This window comes from Harpia harpyja, chromosome 12 (assembly GCF_026419915.1).
Source record: "Harpia harpyja isolate bHarHar1 chromosome 12, bHarHar1 primary haplotype, whole genome shotgun sequence".
NCBI classification, from domain to species: Eukaryota; Metazoa; Chordata; class Aves; order Accipitriformes; family Accipitridae; genus Harpia; species Harpia harpyja.
The window spans coordinates 36,386,284-36,408,528 of NC_068951.1; the positions used below are offsets into that span (position 1 = coordinate 36,386,284).

The 22,245-nt window shown below is 42.7% G+C and overlaps 1 protein-coding gene across 1 annotated transcript in view; it reads right to left on the minus strand.

Annotated features, from left to right (window-relative positions):
- Positions 1 to 22,150, minus strand: part of USP13 (ubiquitin specific peptidase 13) — a 57,959-nt gene extending 35,809 nt beyond the window's left edge. The window contains exons 1-3 of the mRNA XM_052804426.1: positions 21,852 to 22,150; positions 10,402 to 10,527; positions 6,159 to 6,219 (exon numbers count right to left, since the gene is read on the minus strand). Of these exons, the coding sequence (XP_052660386.1) occupies positions 6,159 to 6,219; positions 10,402 to 10,527; positions 21,852 to 22,004 (340 nt within the window). The 5' untranslated portion in view covers positions 22,005 to 22,150. The remainder of the gene's footprint in view (positions 1 to 6,158; positions 6,220 to 10,401; positions 10,528 to 21,851) is intronic.
- Positions 22,151 to 22,245: the final 95 nt, after the last annotated feature.

Below are 22,245 nucleotides of genomic sequence, written 5' to 3' on the forward strand. Positions count from 1 at the left end.
CTTAAACCACACATGGTAAAAGTCTTCTTCTGAAGCTTACCAAACAAAAACATCCTTACTGAAAACAGGGTTCTGCTACTGGCTGCTATGAGATCTAGGAGAGCTAAGTGGAGCTGTGGTCAAATCCAGTACTTATCCACTCTTACGAACGGTCTTTACACTTGGAAACGGTAGCCGTAAGTGCATTCACTGCTGTAGGCAGGCAGGTGCCATCCAGGAAAAGCTCAGCAAGTTTACACATTCTCCCAGACTCTCTAAGTGGAAGTTTTCTCTTCCTTTCCGAGGCCTTCTCTGAGACCAGCTGTGTGTCATGGATACTGCTCCGAACTGACACTCTTCTCACCAGCAATTACCATCCTCACAGATCTGCTGACAGAGCTGTTCATTTGAGTACTTTAAAACATTTTAATTGATGGTCTAAGATAGCCCTCACTTTGCTCAAAACAGACCTCACACAACTTGCTGCACTGGCAGATACTGCTATGGTAACTGGTCTGGAAGAGGACATCTGTCTATGGACAAGTTTTATGACAGCCAGTCTGCCAGCTCTGTTTAGCCTAGAGATGAGGCTCTGGCATGGACCAACAGATGCCCAGGAAGAGGGTACCAGAACAAGGCAAAAATGTGGTGATTCCTCCATCAGTGTATATATACCTCATAGCTTCCAGATATCTATCTGTGGTTTTTTGTTTGCTGGGGGTGTGTGGTGTGTGTGTGTTTATTCGTCTGGTTGGTTTTGGAGAAAGAGAGACAGGGGGAGATACTGCATGCAGCTGTGGTTTCCCTGTTCAAAAGAGAGGTTCACTTCGCATTTATAAAGCAAAATAACAGAGAACAAAATATAAAATGTTGCTCTAGTCCTGATGTTCCACTTAGAATCATAGAATCATTTAGCTTGGAAAAGACCTTCAAGATCATCGAGTCCAACCATTAACCATGCCCCCTAAACCATGTCCTGAAGTACCCTGTCCACTTGTTTTTTGAATACCTCCAGGGATGGTGATTCAACCACTTCCCTGGGCAGCCCATTCCAATGTTTGACAACCCCCTCAGTAAAAAAATTTTTCCTAATATCTAACCTAAATCTCCCTTGCCTCAACTTGAGGCCATTTCCTCTTGTCCTATCTCCAGCCACCTGACAGAAGAGACCAACACCCACCTCACTACAACCCCCTTTCAGGTAGTTGTAGAGAGCTGTAAGGTCTCCCCTCAGCCTCCTCTCTTCTAGACTAAACAGCCCCAGATCCCTCAGCTGCTCCTCATAAGACTTGTGCTCCAGGCCCCTCACCAACTTGGTTGCCCTTCTCTGAACACGCTCCAGCAACTCAATGTCTTTCTTGTAGTGAGGGGCCCAAAACTGAACACAGTACTCGAGGTGCGGCCTCACCAGTGCCAAGTACAGGGGAACAACCACCTCCCTGCTCCTGCTGGCCACACCATTTCTGATACAGGCCAGGATGCCATTGGCCTTCTTGGCCACCTGGGCACACTGCTGGCTCATATTCAGCCGGCTGCCAACCAGCACCCCCAGGTCTTTCTCTGCCGGGCAGCTTTCCAGCCACTCTTCCCCAAGCCTGTAGCGCTGCATGGGGTTGCTGTGACCAAAGTGCAGAACCCGGCACTTGGCCTTGTTGAACTTCATACGATTGGCCTCAGCCCATCGATCCAGCCTGTCCAGATCTCTTTGTAGAGCCTCCCTACCCTCAAGCAGATCGATCCTGCCTCCCAACTTGGTGTTGTCTGCAAACTTGCTGAGGGTGCACTCAATCCCCTCATCCAAATCATCGATAAAGATATTAAACACCGAGCCCTGGGGAACACCACTTGTGACCCGCCGCCAACTGGATTTCACCCCATTCACCACTACCCTCTGGGCCCGGCCATCCAGCTAGTTTTTCACCCAGTGAAGAGTACACTTATCCAGGCCACGAGACGCCAGTTTCTCAAGGAGTATGCCATGAGAGACAGTGTCAAAGGCCTTGCTGAAGTCAAGGAAGATAACATCCACAGCCTTTCCCTCATCCACTAGGCGGGCCACCTGGTCATAGAAGGAGATCAGGTTGGTCAAGCAGGACCTGCTTTTCATAAACCCATGCTGACTGGGCCTGATCCCCTTCTTATCCTGGACTTGCCATGTGAGTGCACTCAAGACAAACCGTTCCATTATCTTCCCCGGTACCGAGGTCAGGCTGACAGGCCTGTAGTTCCCCGGATCCTCCCTCTGACGCTTCTTATAAATGGGAGTCACATTGGCAAGCCTCCAGTCCTCTGGGACCTCCCCTGTTGACCAGGAACGCTGATAGATGATAGAGAGTGGCTTGGCAAGGACCTCTGCCAGTTCCCTCAGTACTCCTGGATGGATCCCATTAGGTACCATAGATTTCTGAGCGTCCAGATGGCGTAGTAGGTCCCTAACTATTTCCTCCTGGATTAGGGGGGGTATGTTATGCTCTTCATCCTTACCTTCCAGCTCAAGGGGTGGAGTACCCTGAGGATAACTGGACTCACTATTAAAGACTGAGGCAAAGAAGGCATTAAGTACCTTAGCCTTTTCCTCTTCACTGGTCGGTACGTTCCCTTCTGTATCCATTAAAGGAAAGATATTCTCCTTGGGATTCTTTTTACTGTTAACACATTTGTAAAAACATTTTTTGTTGTCCCTTACGATAGTGGCCACTTGATGCTCTCACTGCTGCTGACAACTGAGCTGACATTTTCAGAGAACCATTCACATCATATCTCTCTCAGAACTACCTTTCTGAACAATAATAGCTAATTTAGACCACATCACCATGCACACACAGTTAAAGCACTTCTCGTCTTCTTTGCATTTTTCAACATTTACTTATTCTATTGTTTAGTTACTCAGTAACACATTAAAAATCACTTCTAATCTCTTAGATGAATTTAAATTAACCAGCAAACTCTATTTCTTCATTTTTCAATCCCTTCCCAGACCATTTACGATTGCATTAATTCTTCATAATTAGAACATTATGAAGGACTCTGCTGATAACCCCTAGGAGTAACAGGTCCCGGGGGACTCTGCTGGTAGCTCTACTGTAAGAACTAGGCCTCCAATCCCTTCAATACAAGGATCTTCCCTCTTATTCCACTACCCCTTTTGACAAGGATCTTGTAAGGAAGATCTTAGTACATTCTGTTAATTGAATTTCTCTTATTCACATAGTCCCTGAATACATAGGGGGACTACCACACATAGTCCCAGAGTTTTCTGGCAGACCCAGAACCATTACTTCACTTTGGAAAAACCACAATGGTTCTTTTCTGTCCTGTCATATTTATACAACTTCCTATGGATTCTGACTCATTCTTTCTTCCAGATGGGCTAATATGAAAATTAAATTTAGTGATGATACTTTTCCTGGTCCCATTGTGTCTTTTTTGTCCAAAGCTGGTATCACATTTACCATGCTGTGGCTGATTTAAACAAGAGGTTGCATACCAAAGACAACAGTGCAGCTGTTTCTTATCTGAGAGCCCTGTGATGTCATGGGGAGCTACCATCTTGTCCTATCAATTAACTTCTTTCCATTTTACAGACAGGATCTAAAACTTCTCTGTGTAATAGCCACACATATTGACAAGCACAAAGTATCTTCAAACTTGCTAGCCTAGATAACAATGCAGTGAGGATACTACTCCATGCATTGTGATGCAGACAGTCTGTTTTAAGTATCACCCCAACTCACCTGAAAGCTTGCACAGTCTGAGCTGAAGTTACCATATCCACACTGACTAGCAACATCTAAACAATCTAGATTAAAGGCAGTTCATACATTTCATTGCACAATGTTATTATGCTTCCTGATTACATATAACACTCACAGCCAACACCCTCCAGCCTTCTCCAAAAGAAAAACAAAACAAAACAAGCCCAAAACCTAATGCATGTGCACACATGCACACACACCTTGCTATGGGTCTTTTAATGTTTAGGGAAAGATAGAGCTTCCAGTTGACCGACCCAACCAGTCTGTGTTTCTATTGCATTTGCTGGATAGTAGCAGTGCTAGAAAGTAATCACTGAGCATCCAAAAGATGTTTTCCTAATACTAAGGAGATTGAAAAGGGTTTAGTATCTTTAATAGCTTTACATCAAAGAGGATTATAAGAAGCAATGTAACAAATGCCCAAACTGGACTGACTTTGTACACAAAGCTTAAATCTCTGGGTCTTCAGGGAATTATTCAAAGACACCTAGAAACACACTGATGTTAGAGTTACCCATTGATCATTGTCTATTGTTGTCTGATAGGGTAAGCCCTAAGTGGCAGGCTACATATATTGGCTGATAATAGCCAGTTTGGTGCAAACCTCTACCGTAGGTGCCCAAGGTCACAATGAGAAAGACAAAAGTAAAACAATCTGTTAAGATGAGAAGTCCAGCAGCTCTGAACCAATAAGGAAGATGTTGGATTAAGAGATAACCCCTCTGTGCTTTTGTTTCCTCAGCTATGAACAAGGACAGGAATAATTCTTTGTTCTTTACTTTAAGCGTGGCCAAAAAATAATAAAATCTGCTGAGCCAAAGAAGTGGATACAAAGCATTTGGACTATCTCAAGGATCAGAGCAGAGAGCTGATACCACTTTACTCCAGCCAGCAGGGGCTGCAAAGAGGACTGCAGTACAACAACAGACCAGATGAGATACATTTTCAAAAGTGCATTAGATTCCAGAAGTGCTGGATTAAATTATGATAGTTCTGTGTGCTCAATCCACCCCAGTGAAACTGCATCGCCTTCAGAAGTTCCCTGGGACCAGGACACTTGGAACTGCTGCACCAGATCTACTCATCAGGAACAAAATGCTCATGTGCAGGGATGGAATTTGAGGACTCCAACAAGGCACATCAGAGACACTATGCCATGTACACTGTGTGCTGGCCTACCACAATGACAGGAGCCTCAAAACGTATGCAGTAGATCAGCAAGAATAAAATTTGACCATGCTTTTGTACTTCTTGTTTATACTCACATTACTAACACTGCACAACCATTGCTGCACTGCAGCCAGCTTTGTTTCTGAACCAATTATTTTATGTGTCCAGTGACAAACATTATTTTCAATGTAAACGGACAGTAAATGGCATTTAGACCAGCATCTGCGACTTAACAGTCTCTTCCTACAAAAGAAGTTTTGTTTCTTTATGACTCACCTTAAGACTTTTTTTCTCTCTAAGCCCTCCTTGCAAAACTTACTCCAGACATTAATAGCAGCAATTTAATGGATCGCAATCTGCAAAGGCCTTTTAGGGACACACTCCACAGATCAAAGCAATTCCAAAGAGAGGCCATGCTATTGTTTCCCTTTAGCCATAAGAGCTGGCAATTGTAAAGAAAACATTTAACTTCTTCATTAACAGAAGAAAAATTCACTATTCACTATTAATACAGAGAGAATAGATAATAGATGAATCAGAGAAATATCACAAGTGGTGGGAGGAGGGAGAATATAGGCTTTGCATCACATTCCCCTCATCCGTATTTGCGGCCCTCAGGTTTTCTGGGTAATCTGAATCAACGGATATTGGATGAAACGGACACGGTAAAAATACTGCTTTCCATGAAGCAAGGGGATATAACTGTGGACATAAGAGAATAAGAATTGGTAAGAGGTGCTCATAAGATATGTACTGTTGCATTCATTACGGGAGAGACCACAACACCACTTAAGAACATTTACCTGTGTAACAACTTTGAAATAATAACAACCCTTCCTATAACCAGCTGCTGAGCAGAACAGTGCCACACTGAGGCCCTGTTATACCTAAACATTAAGTATAGATAAACATTTCAAGGGTGCTTTGTGGAAATCACAAAGAGAGAAGGGACAGAATTAGTCAAAAAATGCCTATCAAACCCTAGACTGTTTGAGAATAGTTGAGGGCCTACTTTAGATTAAAATGTTTCATGTATACATACACATCTCTCTCAATATGCACCAAAATTGCTAAGAATTACTTATTTGTGGGGACCAACTTTAAAAACTAGAACCAAAAGTTAAAAAAAAATAACCCAACAGAAAAAGAAAACCCACAAGGATCCCCAAAGCCAGACACAATGGTGGACAGAACCCAAGTACACAGGCAGACAGGGTCAGAAAAGGACTGTGTGAAAGCAGCTGTTCACAATACCTAAAAATAGCTTAGCATTCCTCCTTTTTGGTAAAGCTCCACCAGATGCCCCTGGTACCTTCTGGAAAGAGAGAAAGAAACAATTAAAAATCCATCAAGTGAGACAACAGTAAATCAGCAATAACCCCATACCATGACCATTTCTGACACACATCTATCTGTTCACGGTCCTTCTATTAAAGCACAGTCCTTGCTGAGCAAGAATGTAAGTCATCTTCATGCATCTCTGACAGTGGGACCCAACTCATCATTGCTTACTACCCTCATAGAGTGAGAAACCCATCATCTGAATCCTCCATATTTTGCTCTGTTAGCAATTAAGCAGAGCATGTCTCATGGTCACCGTGGGTGACTGCTGTTCTATCAACAAGACAGGGACATCTACCATCACTCAGACCTCTCACCACTAGATACCCTACAGTATTTCTTAATGACTAAAGCTGAATTAGAGAGAGGAAGAAAAGGCTATTATCTGCATAAAAGATTCAATCCTTCACAACTAATTCCAGTATGACCACTTTGCTGTCTTCTATTAGTTCAGCTGATTTTTTTCTATCCAGAAAAAAACGCCCTTTCCAACAGGATCCATGCCTGCTTCCATTAAGATCAATCCAAGTTACCACCATGCTTTCTTAATATTAGAAAGTATGGAGAAAACCTGACAACACCAAAGCAATTGTTTAGGGGAGATTTTATTTTATTTTTTAATTTAAGCTCCACAGCAGAGAATAGTAACTGCCAAGTGACTTTCAGTTTCAAGCACTATTTTCCCAGTTCAAAATACCTCAGACTACTAGGGAAAACACTAGTAGCTGAGGAAATGTAAAAGTCAATGCACTTGCTGCTTAAGCTGTTTATTAACAGGCACCATTAAATCAAATCAAATTAAATCAAATCAAATAAGCCTCTGCGGCTATAATGCCAACATGATGCTATGTAGTGTATAATGTTAGTGTAGCTGGCGAGGTTGTTAGGCAACTTTTTTTTTTAATAATAATATTGGGATACAACAGGTGGAGAGAAACCAGCCAAGAACCTGTCAGCCTAGGGAAAGTTCATGTTTGCCTCTGCTCCTTGGTAGATGAAAGGCTCACATATTTTGGGTGGTTCCCTTCACCATGTAAATAAAGCTTTGGCCAAAGCAGACTGCTTGAATCATCAGTGAGGTCTTATACATCATAGGAAAGTTTTCCATTCTTAGAAAGAGCAGATGCCAACTAACACTCCTTGGTTGTACTTGAGAACAGAACCTATTATCCATATATACGAGCCCTAGGGAAAGGGATGTTGCAACTCCAGCATTTAAAAAAAAAAAAAAAAAAAGAAAAAAAATTCCTCAATGAAGTGAAAATAACAAGCAGAACATTTTTTTCCTTGATACTACTGGAATTTAACAAGTGGAAAGCAAGTAACCAAGAATCCAAATTTTTTATAAGAAAGCAGCAGCAAGATACAACATAACCCAATTACAAATATATTATGAATAAATTACACATACTGCAAGGATTATAGCTTCAGAACAACAACAACAAAAAAAGTTGTTTCCAATACCAGGAAGCTCCAATTGAATTCTGACATCACCAAGTGGGATACTGTGAAAGTCATTAAGACTAGAGATTTCAAAGGGGAAGAATTCACATGAAGCGTTTATCACTGCCAGCTTGACATTAAACATTTCAGCTTGATTTTCCAAACTGCTGAATACATCTGAACTGGAATGCAGATGCTCAATACTCCTGAAAAACCCAGGACCTGACAGGTTTTTTCATCTTGTTTCTCCATCTGTCAGAAGTCACTGAAAACATTCCCCATTCACAAAACAATTTTGGCTTCTAACAGATGTGACACACCCAGCAAACGGGAGTCCACACAATGCATCGGTAGTGGCATTAAATTCCGTTTATGATGCTTCTCGTACAAAGTGTCAGCGTAGCCTATTCTGCATTCTCTTTGACTGCACCATTGCCACATTTTTTACAACAGCGCCATCACTGAATAAAATCCAGGAAACCATCACTGTAGGAAACGTTATGCTTCTCTGCCCCGTGTTTTCAACAGGGCTGAGGTATCACTATAGCACCAAGCTAATGCTCTGCCCAGGGCCGAATACTACGCAGGCAGTTGTATACGTGTCATACACTTCAGAAAAATGGCTGATTTAAAAATTCTGAAGCGTGAAATTCTAGGAAAAAGAAAAAAATCAATTTCCTTGATTTAGCTAAGAATTTTACCAGAGGGTGCTCCATAACTTGCGCTTGAGCACATTTCTGATGATTCAGCACATGCCTCTGGTGCTGATCTGCCACTGGCAGATACTCTAGCTCTCCTTAAGCCAATAGGCTGAAGATCTGACCCTTAATTTCTAATTGAATTGTGACAAGACACACAACCGATACTTATTCCAAACACCCTCGGAAGCAAATAGTGATTTCTGCAGCAATGCAGTGCATTCTGCAAGGATGATGCCAAGGGAACCACAGGCAAGAATAGCAGCCTCACTAAAAGAGTCTTAAGATAGCATATCCAATGCCTTTGGCTTTACTGTATCCCACACAATCAAAAGCTTGGCTTAAAAACCAAAACCACAATGCAGCATGTGGCAGACACTTCATAAAACTGTACCAGTGAAGGCCTGATGTTTCACATTGCTCAAAGGAAAACATGAATAGCACGTAAGAAGGGAACAGTCATGGTAAACAAAATCCACGGCTAATGTATGAGGAATCCTATCTATGAGCTATGTTAGATGACACGATCTTCACCTGTACTGTAGAGTCAAACACTGTTTGCTACCACATGACCCAGTGCACCAGTGCGTCACCACCTTCAAACATAGATGCCAGGCCCCTCTGATACATCATGAATCACAAGGAGAAAAATAGGAACCACTGAACTAGTTCAATTGAAGGGGTATGCAATGCCAAACAACAGTCGGTATATTTGTTTCTCCCTTTTGGAGTTCTTAATCCTAATCTTTATCCAGGAACGGAATTTTTGAGGCCTCATTTTAACCCCAGTTTACCTTAATATTGAAAATTCCCAGGTCACATGCTGAAAGAAAGTTATATACGAGGGAAGCTGACAGGATTTCTGCCCACCTGTCTCTAGTCCTAGATATCATCTTTCAGGAGTGTTAAATTCACTCAGATGAACTGTTGCTAAAACTAGACTAGGCTCTCCAAAGACTCAGTTAACAGTGTGAAGGAAGATGTTGCTATCACCCTTACAAGGAAAGACAACTCTGAAGTATAACAAACATCATTAACAATCTCAACCTGGAAGGCATGCAATTTACCTCACTATAATTCTGATAAAATATGAATAGTCATCTACTGCAAATAAATAAATGATCAGGGCTTTTTACGTAACTCGGGGCCTTCATCACCCAGGGGAAACATTGCTGTAGAATGAGAAACGTGAAGTATTCTATCCCACTCCAAGCAGCTATTTTAGGCCCTCTAACTTGCCAAGAGACAGAGCTTACGGGAGAGTGAGCTATAAGCAAACCCAGTGCCTTCCATATAGCTCAGGTCAGAAGTCATTAACAGCCTTTTAAAGATGCCAGACAAACCACACACAAACACATGTTATGAAGCACAGGTTATAAGTTATTGTTGATATGCAGTGATATTGTGGAAGAACAGTGAACATGAAGTTTGTATGTATACATCCATGGGGGGGGGAGTGTAAGACTGAATGAGGGCAGCGTGTGCCTCTAGAATCCAGCATTAATTTAAGCTAAGCTTTAGATCCCAGGCTGGGTCAGGATTAAGGCTCATGATTTAATTGTACAGAAATCTTAGGATGAAAAGAAGTCCTGTCACCCTGAGATGAAACCTCATATTAAAAAAATCTCAGAAGCTTCCAGCCAAATCTGAGACAAAACCAGTAATTCTACACTTCAAAGGCAGCTTTTGGAAAAGTATTTAGTTACCTACAGTATGCATGTGATATGCAGACAATATATATGTGATACGCTGAACTGTGGAGTAAAAAAGATCAGTGGAAGTCAGGCAACAAGCTGCCTTTAAGATCTGACTCTTTAGGGCTTTTGATTCATCTCAGAACTGAAGCTATAGGATTAGTTGGGATCCAAGCACCTGAATTTGATATTCAGCCCCAAATCTGAACATGTTCATTTCCATCACTCGAGATTTGGTCTATGTCTGAAATGCATTACCTAAATGAGCACAAGAGACCCAAGAACTGCCAGGGTAGGTAGTTAGGAAGCCACAAGTCTCACCTGTATCACATGTCGTTTCAGATGCAAATACACACACTGTCCTGTTTTCCGGTAATGCCTTTCAATGTGTTCCCTTCCAAATCCCAGAAACGTGTTCATGCACACATAGAGACCTCCTTCTGATTCCTAAAAGGAATGACACAAATAGTTACAGCACAGAAAGAACTGAACAGGACAGAAAGGACTCAGCAAGCAGAAAAAACAAAGAACTGCAGATCTTTTCTGTTATGAGGCAAGCACTTAAAACACGGCTTTCATAGCACATTACGGTCTTTACATTATCAGTCCTCTAAGGAACTTCCACATCTATCACAGCCTACAGAAACTCATTGAAATGGGTTACTTCACAACTACAGATTAGTAAGCCTCCAAATTGGAGGTCTAGAAGTTAGTCTTGAAAAATTCTGCTTGAGTGCTGAATCCACAGAGATTTCTAAGTGCAGAAATTTGTAAAGCATCGAAATAATGAAGCACAGACATTTGTTTGAAATAGCAGAACTCTTTTTGGCCATTTGATTGCAAGAACAACATTCCAAATCAGAAGCACGGCAGAGCTGACGGTCCGAGGATTCAGCCACAACTTCTACTATTGATCACAATCTTGTCTGACAAAAACATATCTCAAGTGATCTTACAGCTCTTCGAACTGGCTAACAAGAAAACTGGCAAGTGTTTTGTGAACATTCTTCGGTATCTATCAGGGATTCTCTCTATTCATGCAATTAGAGTGGTTGGAGACAAGGGCACTACAAAGGAAATATAAAGATATATATTCCTGGTACTGATCACAAATGGTGACATTTCATTAATATAACCTGGCAGGAGTCCTATCACTTTTTGCTCTCCCAAAAGCTGTGTGTTGATGCTGGCTGTTATCAGGGTCTTTTTCCATTTTAACATCACTCCCAGATCTCTCCTACACCATTCAGACTGTCAGGAGGACTTTCAGTCATCTGGTTCATTGGTGTTGGATCAATTTTTTAAGCCGTCTCTAGCATGTATTGTTTTTAATAGGTGGTGCATAACAAAGCTTGAGCCTTTCAGAAGTACTGTGACCTTCCTTCTACCGTGAATATGTTTGTGCTATTGGATAGTACAGAACATCTCATGTTAAACTCCCCAAAGAACACCACGAACTAAACTCACCCATAGGCACCTTAGATGGAAATTAGAAAAAAAACAAAAAAAAATTTAAAAATCATTACCTCCAGAAACAAGTCACAATAGGCGCATACATGCGCATAATCATGTATTGAGAATTGTTACAGCAACAATTGCTTTGACAGGATACCACCTGATAGTGCCACACCTGAAACATATTCAACACAGTAAACCAAGAAGTTCTCTCCTGCCTGGCATACCTCTCTTGAAGGCTCTGCCAGGCAGGAACTTCTGCTCTACCTCTGAGCCCAGCCAGGCCCCTCTCTCAGAGCGAGCACAAAGCTGCCCATCCTGCCGTGCCAGCCATGGCACCAGTTAGGCTTCTCTCCAGTCCTGTGGACAGGGACAAGTAGCAGAGGGCAAGTCTGACAGAGATCATAGCTGATCTCCAATACTTTCCTAACCAGCATCAGGTTAATCCACCTTATTCTCTTCCAGAAAAGGGAGCTGAAAGGCTAATAGTGTTGAGCAGTTGTTGCTCATTCGATACCTGGCACAGACTGGCTAGGGCCTGACAAGCCTCTCCCCTCCCACCACTGCCCCAAAACCAGGCTTGAATGTGCTACTCTGAACCCAGTTAATTCTCCCCAACCTGTTTCAAAGACTGGCACTGAGTATTTCTGTAGGGCTTGAAGGAATCTAAACTTCCAGCTTACCTACAACCTTCCTCCATACCTGTCTGCTACTCTTTCAAACATGCTCATTTGTATCAATACAACTAAAGCCAGAACTGAAGAACTGCCTCAGCCACCAATAAATACTGGTACTTCCACAGTGGCCAGCAGGGCCATGGAGCTGAGGAGCAGAACATGAAGAGAGACCAGAGAACGATGTTTTACCCAAAGACTTTAGAAAATATCTGCCTCTTCCACTTTTCTTCATGTGAACCAACGCATACAAGCTTCATCTTTTCAGATTAGCTGAAAGATGAACGTGTAATGAACTATACAGCTGTTGCTTTACCTACCTCTAATGGACAAAAAATTGCATTGAGCATTCCAGGATTCAAATATGCAATCTGAATCAAGAGTTTAGACTATCTGCCATTCACACTTAACATTTACCATGAAGTAATTCTTTCAGCACCTAGCTATCACAATGATTATCTCTGCAGAGTAAATAGTAAACTATTTAGCCATCTCATTTCTGATCCACATAACACCTATCCGAGATTCTAGTTAAAAAAAACCACATCTCATTTACATTTGAAATATTCACAGCCTTGAGAACAGGGCTGATATCTACAGTTGTGCTCAAAAGTAATAAAGTGGTTAAAAGAAAACTCCAAATCTGGTATTCGAAATAGTCACAAAATACAATTGTATTTAAAATGTGTTACCTTTATTTTAATTTTCACTACTCTTTCACAGATTTATGTACTTTAAGGCGCATTATACCTTTGCTGTCTGCGCTTATATCCTGTATTCCAAATCCTTTTGCGTTATCTTCTCTGAGTCACGGATGTGTCCTCTACAAGAGAATCCTATAGGTACCCAGCCTAAATAAAAATATATAGTGTTGTCACTCTCAGGTCTCAGGAACTTTGTTTAGAATTTTATTTTCTTGGAGACCATTCTCGTTTTTTCTGGAAGGAATCCAAGAGACCACTGAACCACTTCTGATAAGCAGCCTATGACAACAATCTAACACTTTCAGTATATGAGCTAAATGTAGAATCTGAGTAAGTTGGTTGTGGTTACTAACAAAACAGTTATTTCTCCTCGAGAACGCAGACAGACTAGTCTCTCATGCAACTTGGAAAGAAGCAGACAGACTGTTCAAAAGCCTAAAAGGTCACAGCAAAACAGGGGAACATGTGAAAAACCCACCTTTGCAGAAGGCTGCATAAAGGATTAGGCCCCTGTTTGGTGCTCAGGGAACACTTGACTGATCTAAGACAGGCTTTGTGCTGGTGGATTTAACCCTTCTGAGCACACAACCAGTTCTGGAAGGAACAATATTTTACATAGGCTGTGGCATGTAAATCTTTGTAATCAACATTTGTTTTAGATTTGTGTGAAAGTTTATGCTGGAGGAAGGCAACATAGCTAGTGTACTGAAGACACTATCTCACACCAGAAAAATATAGCTTGTCCTGAGACACAAAACCAGGAATTTTAGCTAGGTTCCCCCCCACCCCTTGCCTCAGCATGTACTGAGCATGTAGTGTGAAATTTAGGATAAAGTGATGTATAAACATTGCCTTCCGTTATAACTCCAGTCTAAAGACATTGTTGGGGCAGAAGCTTGTACTTGCTCAGGCCTTGATCACTACCCAGAAGGCCACTTGAGAGTAGACTGGTCTTCTTACCCTCTAAGCAGAAGGAAAAGTGGTTACTCTTCACTGTACTTCTTCCTGTTCTTTGCTGCTAAGATGGTCACAGTATGCCAGGTGCTTTATTAATAGGACTGAGACACAGAGTCCACACCAGAGAGAAAAGTATTAAAAAAAAAAAAAAAAGCTCTTCTTACTTATTTAGATAATAATTCATGTTTTGCAAAGATAAGATGAGGAACGAAAGGGACAGGGAATCCACAGTGAAAGAGCTAAAATGCAAGAGAGTCACTCCCTCTCAGGCCTGAAAAACAGGGCAAGGAAGCGGGTGGATGAGAGGTCTGGCAAACACAAATGCCAGCCCACAAGGAAACAGAGAGAGATCACCACTTTACTTCACGCACGCTCATGGCACCAGACACTAATAGCTTTTAAACGCTACTAACCTGATCAGGATTTGAACTAATGACCTGTATCGCATTACCGAACCCCTGAACCATTTAGACCCCTTAGGGAAATCTAGGGTTTAGCAATTTCAACTCCTGAGGTGGCTCAGACAAAAATGAATTTATAAAAACACAATTGCTGTGGTGATCTGCTAACACAGCAAACAGTTACTGACTTGGGCACAATGTCTACTATACAAGTGTTTGCTTTAGATCCACTAGAACAATGGTAAAACTTGCTAATATAGGTATCAGAGAAGAGAGTAAAATGGCACCTCAAGTCTTCACAAGTCTCCATACCCAAATATAAAGAATGAAAAGGTTGTTCATCCTATCACATATAAAGTAAAAAGTACCAGCTATGACAGAGGGGCACTGGCTCCTCTGTGCATTCTGCCATGGTTTCCATGAGAGTGTTTCCCTACAAAAACCACAACCATAACAGAACTGTTACAGGCTCTATTCAGAATGTCTGTTCATCAGGAATCACCATAATTAATCTGGCTGTGGTCACAAGACTCTTGTTGTATAACTACAATCCAATCTGTAATATATTCGGAAGAGTTACAGGACCATCCCTAACATACACATACTGCACTGAATCCCACAATAGTGTAACTAAATGATGCATATTTTCTTTCAGGACAGGCTTAAAAAGAATAACAGATGTTTCAGCCTTAATAGTCACCTCAACAATACATAATAATTTACGAGGAAGAAGAAAGCCTGTCTCTCTGTCATGCACCAGTACTACCTACATTGAAACAAGGAAAAAAAAAAAAAACGAAGCAAAGCACAGCCAACCAACTGAACACAATAGCACATAGAGATGGCTCCAGCAAAACAAAAAATTAACTTTCAAGTTTCCACTGCAATAAATATGGCAACTTCCCTGGGAAGAAGAGAAGTGGGGCTGGGAATCAACCCAAAAAATGTGCGCCAAAGGCCAGGAATATATCTAGTCACATTCAAAAGGAACATGAGGTATGAATACTTGGCATAAGTCTGCCTTCTAGACAACAGTCCTCTGTCACCCAAAGGTGACAGGAAAGCAATGGTGACAAAAAGAAAGCATAAAAGGAATAATAAGAAGTAAAATTGGGCCTCTGGTAAAGAGGAGGAGAGGGAGAAGCAACAGAATCAGAAAAAGCAACGGAATGACACAGATTTACATTTCATTGATCACAAGCACACACAAGTACACAAGCATTGATCTGAAAATATATACAAGCAGCAAAGGAGCCATGTACTGCTGGAACTGGTGAAAGACAACAGAGATGGGAAAAGATCTGGGTTGGGCAGAGAAAGAAAGGACAAATGATCTGGCAGTAGGAAATAAAGTACAGGGCTTCTAATAACTGGACTGTTAGCTTCAAGTGCAAAAATAACCCTTCCCCACCTTCCCTTAAAAAAAGAAAAAAAAAAAAAAAAAAGAGAGAACTGTCAAAGTTACTATTTTATCACACTTTGTGACAGCAACATGCAAAATACTGAACAGCTTGAAGAAAGTACACATCACTGAAATCAAAAAGGTATCAGGACTCCGGGGTTCTGATGTTATCTGGACAACCAGATAAAGTTCTAACAGCAAACACATTACAGTTTTGAAAGGTTTAAAATCCTCCATGTTCTAGGCTAAATGCCACCTACTAGGGATGGCACTGGATATTTCCCTATGAGCAGATTATTTCACAATTGCTTAACAAAGATGTCTGGTATCTCTGTTGTAGCTTCTAGATGGGCACATGGACAAGGCCAATCCAGTACAGCATTTACAACATTTCCTGGGAAGAAAAAAGCCATGTGGGCCAGTCAGTCACTAAAATGAAACCAAACCACCATTCCAAGAGGTGGATTGACTGCTCGCTCACTTGCATAAGTCATAGGCAGACACCAGAGCAGGGCATACATAATTCCAGAGCAGTATCTTGTACAAGTCACATTCACAGGCAGTATCAAGGCTTCAAGTGAGCAGATACAATGGCAAAACTAATGTTAGGTCATGAGTACTTTAACCTGCAACCAGGAATACAGAACTTCCATCCAGCGATCAACACTCTTTGGGGTCAGATTATCCAGGTGCAGATTACATGGGCCACTGATAGACACATCTCAGATCCATCACGGCTTACTTCCTAGCACAAGCCTGGTACCACACCTCAAGCAGTGCCACCCATACTGCTTCCTTGGCAGCTTAGATTTAGAGAGCGCCTGATGATTTTTGCTCTGTGCAGAGCCCTAGCCATACAATTCTGTTGGTCACAAAGACAGTGCTGTGCTTCCAGAACAGAAAACGTGGGGAGAAGAGTTGAGAGGAAACCTAATGATTTCACAGCAATTCAGCAGAGCTCCAGGGCTGTCCGTTTGCCTGCATCTCTGTATTTATCCTCTAGCACTCCAGGTACCTTACAATCAAAGTCTCTCTGCTACCCAAAATACTCCAGCTCATCATCACTCTGGATAACAGGATAACTGAAGTTTGGCCAGTCATGGATATAGAGGGAAAGGCTAGTAAGGTCCAAATTTAGATCAAACCCACAAAAATGCACAATGCACATACACACTGGTTGTTCTCCAAACCTGCATTGTTATTTCTCATTTGTGAGCCACTGCAGGCACAACCCTTACCAATTTTACCATCCTCCAACTTTGGAAGACCATTTAGTTAACCTTAGAGTCCTGGTGCGCTCCCAGCCAGCAAACACTCGCCCATGGGACAGCTTTGGTATCTCCCTGTGATGCAATAGTACAACACTGCTCTGATTTTTCAGGTGATCACCCACCACCAAGTGATGCACTGCCTCAATAACTTGGAGGTCATTTTGCAGCTAGGCCAAAATCCTTTGTCTGGAGTATTCAGTTTGTCTTGGTGTATTCAGTCCTCTTTGTTTCCTCACTGCTGCTCCCATCCCATCAATAGAAACAAGATACCAGCCTACCCCTTCCAGACAGTGGCCCCAGTGACTTTCTAATTTTCTTCAATGAATATTGACCAAAGGAACAGCCAGACAGGAGGTGCTTATTTCTAGAAAGTTTTATGCAGCATGGTCACTGATATCCATTACACACTCCAGACTCTCAAGGATTTCAGTCTCAGCTGTACTCTCTAATAAGAGCACCAGCACAGCTTAGCCTTTGGGAATTGTCCTAACATAACCATTGCAGAGTCCCCGAGCCACAAAAATGAAGTCAGCAAGATTCACAAAGGAAGCTGTTGTCAGCAGCAAGGTTTTCCAGTAGAGTGAAGCCAAGCTTTAAGCTGCTCAAACAAACACAGTCCTGCAATCTACAGAACCAGACTGCTTGGTCCTGCCACTGTGTCGGACTCGTGACCTGCGCTGTGGTTGTAACCAATGCTGTTCATGGGGAAGGCTTCAGAGCACATCCATCTACAACATGCATAGCCTGCATGTAGGCCTTTCTTATAATCCAGTTTGTATCCCTTTTCCTAGCAGCTGCCTCTCCCTTGGATGCATCTTTGCGTCATTGAGCAAAGATCCGATTGAAAGGTTGGAATTTCCAGCTGAGTACTATACTTCTATAAAAATAAGACAAAAGATTATATAATGCAATCTTTTTGCCTCCTGCATTCTACTGAACACAAAGTCAGGCTCATCTGCCGAAAGAGGAAGAGAGGTCACAGTGGACAAAATAGGAGAGAAGAAACCTACTCACAGTGGCACAGATACAGAAAAACGGTCACCAGGAGGGACGATTGCACATCCTATCTGAAAACTGAGAAGTACAGGACTTCATCAGTCAAATTGTCAGGAAGCGGTAGGCTACTATAGCTGCTGGGCCAGGCACCAGAGGGACCGATACTCAACACTAGGCCACGCTTGTGTTTTGTAGGCAGCCTTCCTTCCCTCCTAAATTCCTGTATAAAGAATCAATGGCTACCTGGAGGAGGAGCCCTCATCAAGGAAACACAGTTTTTCTAAAAGCCACCAAAAAACCCAGAAAAGTCATTAAAAATTAAGTCATAAAAAGGCATATTTTCTAATCTTATGAGACAAGCAACTAAAAAGTGTCACTAGGGCTCTTAAGTGCACAGAAATTTGCCTCCTGTTTCTGCCAACTTTCCTGGAAACCAACCCTAGCATGTTCTGTTCGAAACAAGCCAAATCTAAGGTCATGAATTTCTCATCTGTTTAGTGGTCTTTCTAACAATACTACCTTTCTGACAAGATCATCATGCTATGGTTGATCCACATGGAAGAAACACACTGAATACCCACTTGTACCTCTCCTACTGACACTTCTGAATTTTCTCAACTAATGATTCTCTTTGTAGCACAAAGGTGCCATTGTTCTCAGATCTTCACACAAGGAAGTAAGATTTGAAACTCATGGAAAGGGAACATCAGCTAATTTTGAGAACAGTGAAGCTGCCTGTATCCACTGGAACACAGATCTTCAGTGACACTACACTGCTCAAATCCGGACAAGAGGACACAACTGACAGAGTGACAAACATGTCTGCAAAAGCCAGGTCTCATAGTCATGCTAAGCTTTGCACAATTGAAAGCAAAAGATTCAGCCACTCACACCCAGTACCTCGTTCTCTTTGGCACCTGCTGACACGAACAGCTCTGGTTTTGACCATCTCACCCTCCTTGGTCCTTTTCAAAATTGCTGCAGAATCTTTCCCTATAATAATAATACTTTGTACCCTAATACTGACAGGTCTGATGGTTTTTAGTGTATTTTAAAGATCCCAACGCTTTCTTACAGGAAAAGTAATAATATACAATTAGCACAGCCAAAGAAACTTGAGTATAGAGCTGCTGTGTGACCAGGTATGTCACTTTAAAAGATACAGACAAACACTCAGGAACTTTACTTCTCTGTGAGGAAATTCACTTTGAAGAATAAAAAAAATGAAAGGCAAAGCTTGAGAGACAATTTTACAGTGTTACTGAAAGAAACTACTGAAATAAAATCTGGTATTGAAAAGTGACAGAACAAAAAATCTTGCACTGAGTTGACTACAGAGACATGCTGAAAAACTGCAACAAGGAGCATATTTAAAATGGCAAAATGAGAAGATGTGAAGAAATACTGAGAAATAAGCTTGCAAGAGAAGACACCTCCCCCATCAGAAATGTAATCTGGAATTTCACCATGGATAATGAAGCCAGGAGCATGTTTTTTAACATTGCTCATTTGATTTAATATAACAAAACAAACAAACAAATAGCATATCTTCTTTCAAAAAGAGGCAGACACCTCAACAGGAAGAGGCTTGCTTAGGTTATACATAGCTAACCTAAGAAAACAAGTCACTAAACAAATCCAATACAAAGCATACAGAGAGAAACATCTCCCTTTAGCCAAGGCAACAACCTGTCTGTATCCTTTCACTTTCCTTCTGAATGAAAGGCTGTAAAAACACAGCTTTGCTATTTTCAATTTTTGAATGATAGTGTTTTACACAAGAAAGCACACATTTGCCCTTTAGAATTGTCATCCTAGAAACAGTATCCAAGTATCTGTTAGATTATATGGGAATAAAAAATAAAATCTGAGACAAGACTTTTGCTCAGCTAAGCTGAGGAGTGGTATGGGCTGAAAAGCCATGGAAAACAATAGAAACTGAGACTGGTTTTATTTTTACTGGTACTGCACAGGTTCAGCCAAGCCTTTTGCCCAGTGAATGCCTATAACACAATTTAAACAAAAAGCTTTAACAACAGAGGGCAACATTTTCCAGAATCTGATATCTCTTCCCAATAAAGTCAAAAGGATGAAACGTTTTTGAAAAAATAAAAAGAAAAACCCCAAACACCACACATGGTGATTCCAACTTGTTTTGCTACTTTTATACATAGTTACTGTTAATTTACGTTTTGCTCACGTTTTATGTTTTGTTCAAATATATTGTTTTGGTAAACACAGCTTTTGAGCTTTTGCTGGTTTTACTCGCAGCTTGTTGGGGGTGGTGGTGATTGGTTGTTTTTTAATCTGTAGCAGTATATAGTATCCCTTTCTACATGTTAACAGAAACTTTTTATAAACCATAATGTTGAAGAAGCCTGAAAGTTACTAAAAACATCAACGATGTGTTGAAGGAAAGATTGTGGTACATTCATTTTGCCCCCCAAAACCTTATTAAGTATATATGCAATTAGCGCCTCTGCAGTAGAGTCTGATTTGGCAGTTTTAATCAGACCACCTCCCAGCACAGTCAGGGCTGCTGGGTGACACTTGAGATCTGAAGAGTGCGGGTAAAAATAACCTCTGTTCAACAAGATATGATGAACACCAGACAGCTGAGTCACCTTTAAAACCAATTTTGATTTTCTGTATTAGAAGGAATTATCAAAGAGAGGGGGATAAAGGAGTCAAAAATCTCTTTCATTGAACATCCTGTAATGTAAACCCTGAGCTTCCTTTTGATTGCAGCCATTGACTTTAACATCAATATATAGTGCTCAGTCACCTCTGGGAAATGTGAGCTTCATGTAGAGAAGCAACTTCTAATAAGATTTCAGCTCCATTTAAGAAGTGTAATTTCTAAACACCTGTTTCTTCAACCATTACTATTTATGAAGACTTCCAGTGTTATCAGCAAAGTTAAAAATGAGTTAGGCCCCAAATCTGCCACTGAACACGTGCAATCTGTGGAGCCTGTGGATGTTTTGCAAGACAGCTATAACACCATAGAAAGTTTACTGTACATCAAACATCCATTTAACAGCAAACTAAACAAGCTAGTGGGGAAATACTGCAAGTTTGTTGAAGTCCAGTGATGTAACTGAAACCCTGGGAGAGAAAGTGTTCCAGAAGAACTTTCACACTGATTTTCAGGTTAAGCCTTTACTTTGGAAGCTTTCTCTGAAGATATTAAAAAAGAGAATGAGCACTGAGACAGCAGGAAAGCAAAACGATTGGCATCTGCTAGCCAAAATATGCAAACGACAAGGCCAGCTACCGCTTCTTTTTACTACCTCAGTGTGAAAGTAAAAAACAAGGGTTCCCGGGGGGAGCGGGCAGACCTCGGACGGCCAGAGCCCATTGCCCAGCAGGCAGGAAAGTTTCCCCAAACCCGCAAACCCCCTCCGTGTCTAAGCAACCCCTTCAGACCGCCTTAAGGAGAAAAATAAATAAACGAACGAACCAACACCGCTACCGCGTACGAGGCGGCAGCGATTTGCCGTGAGGAGCCCCGACCGCAACGGACCGCGCACCGGCCGCGCAGTGCGGGGGCACGGGGCAGGGCAGGGTGGGCCCCCACCCCGCCGCGACCCCCACGCGTGGCAGGGGAGGCACAGAAGCTCGGGCGGGGAGGGCAAGGGGAAACCTGGCTGCGGAGGAAGCTACGGCAGGTGGAGGCAGGCGAGCTGGCAAAGGAAGGGATGGGGGGGGGCAGATTTTGAAGCCTAAGGGGGAGGCGGCGGCCCGGGGAGAGGGCGAGGGGCTGCCCTCGGAGCGGGGGGTGCAGCGGGGAGCGGGGAAGGGGCCGCAGGAGGGGCGGGTTTGCCGCAGGGCGCCGGCTGAGGGCAGGTCGGCAGCCCGCGGCGGGGAGGGGGAGCGGAGGCAGCCGGGGGCGGCTTCGCTGCACTCACAGGCGAGTCGTAGGAGAAGGCACACTCCGTCTTGTAGACCCGGTCCCCTGACTTGGGCACCCGGATTGTGGGCATGTAGGGGACGAGCAGCTCGCCCAGGTCCCCGGCGGCCATCTGCGCATCGCCGCCGCTGAAGAACGCGGCCCGCTGCATGCTCGCTCGCTCGCTCCCTCCCTCCCTCCGGCCGGCCGGCCGACGGCGAGCGGGCGATGCGAGGGCAACGGAGGCGGAGGGCAGCCGGGCCCGGGGCAGGGCGCGGCGGCGGCGGCAGGAGCCTGGGCCCGAGGGAGGGGAGGGGGGAGGGAAGATGCTATTTTTAATCCAATGGCAGCGGGAGCAGCACCAGCTGCGGCGGCGGCACTCGGGGGTCCCGGCGAGGGCGGGCGGGAGGGGC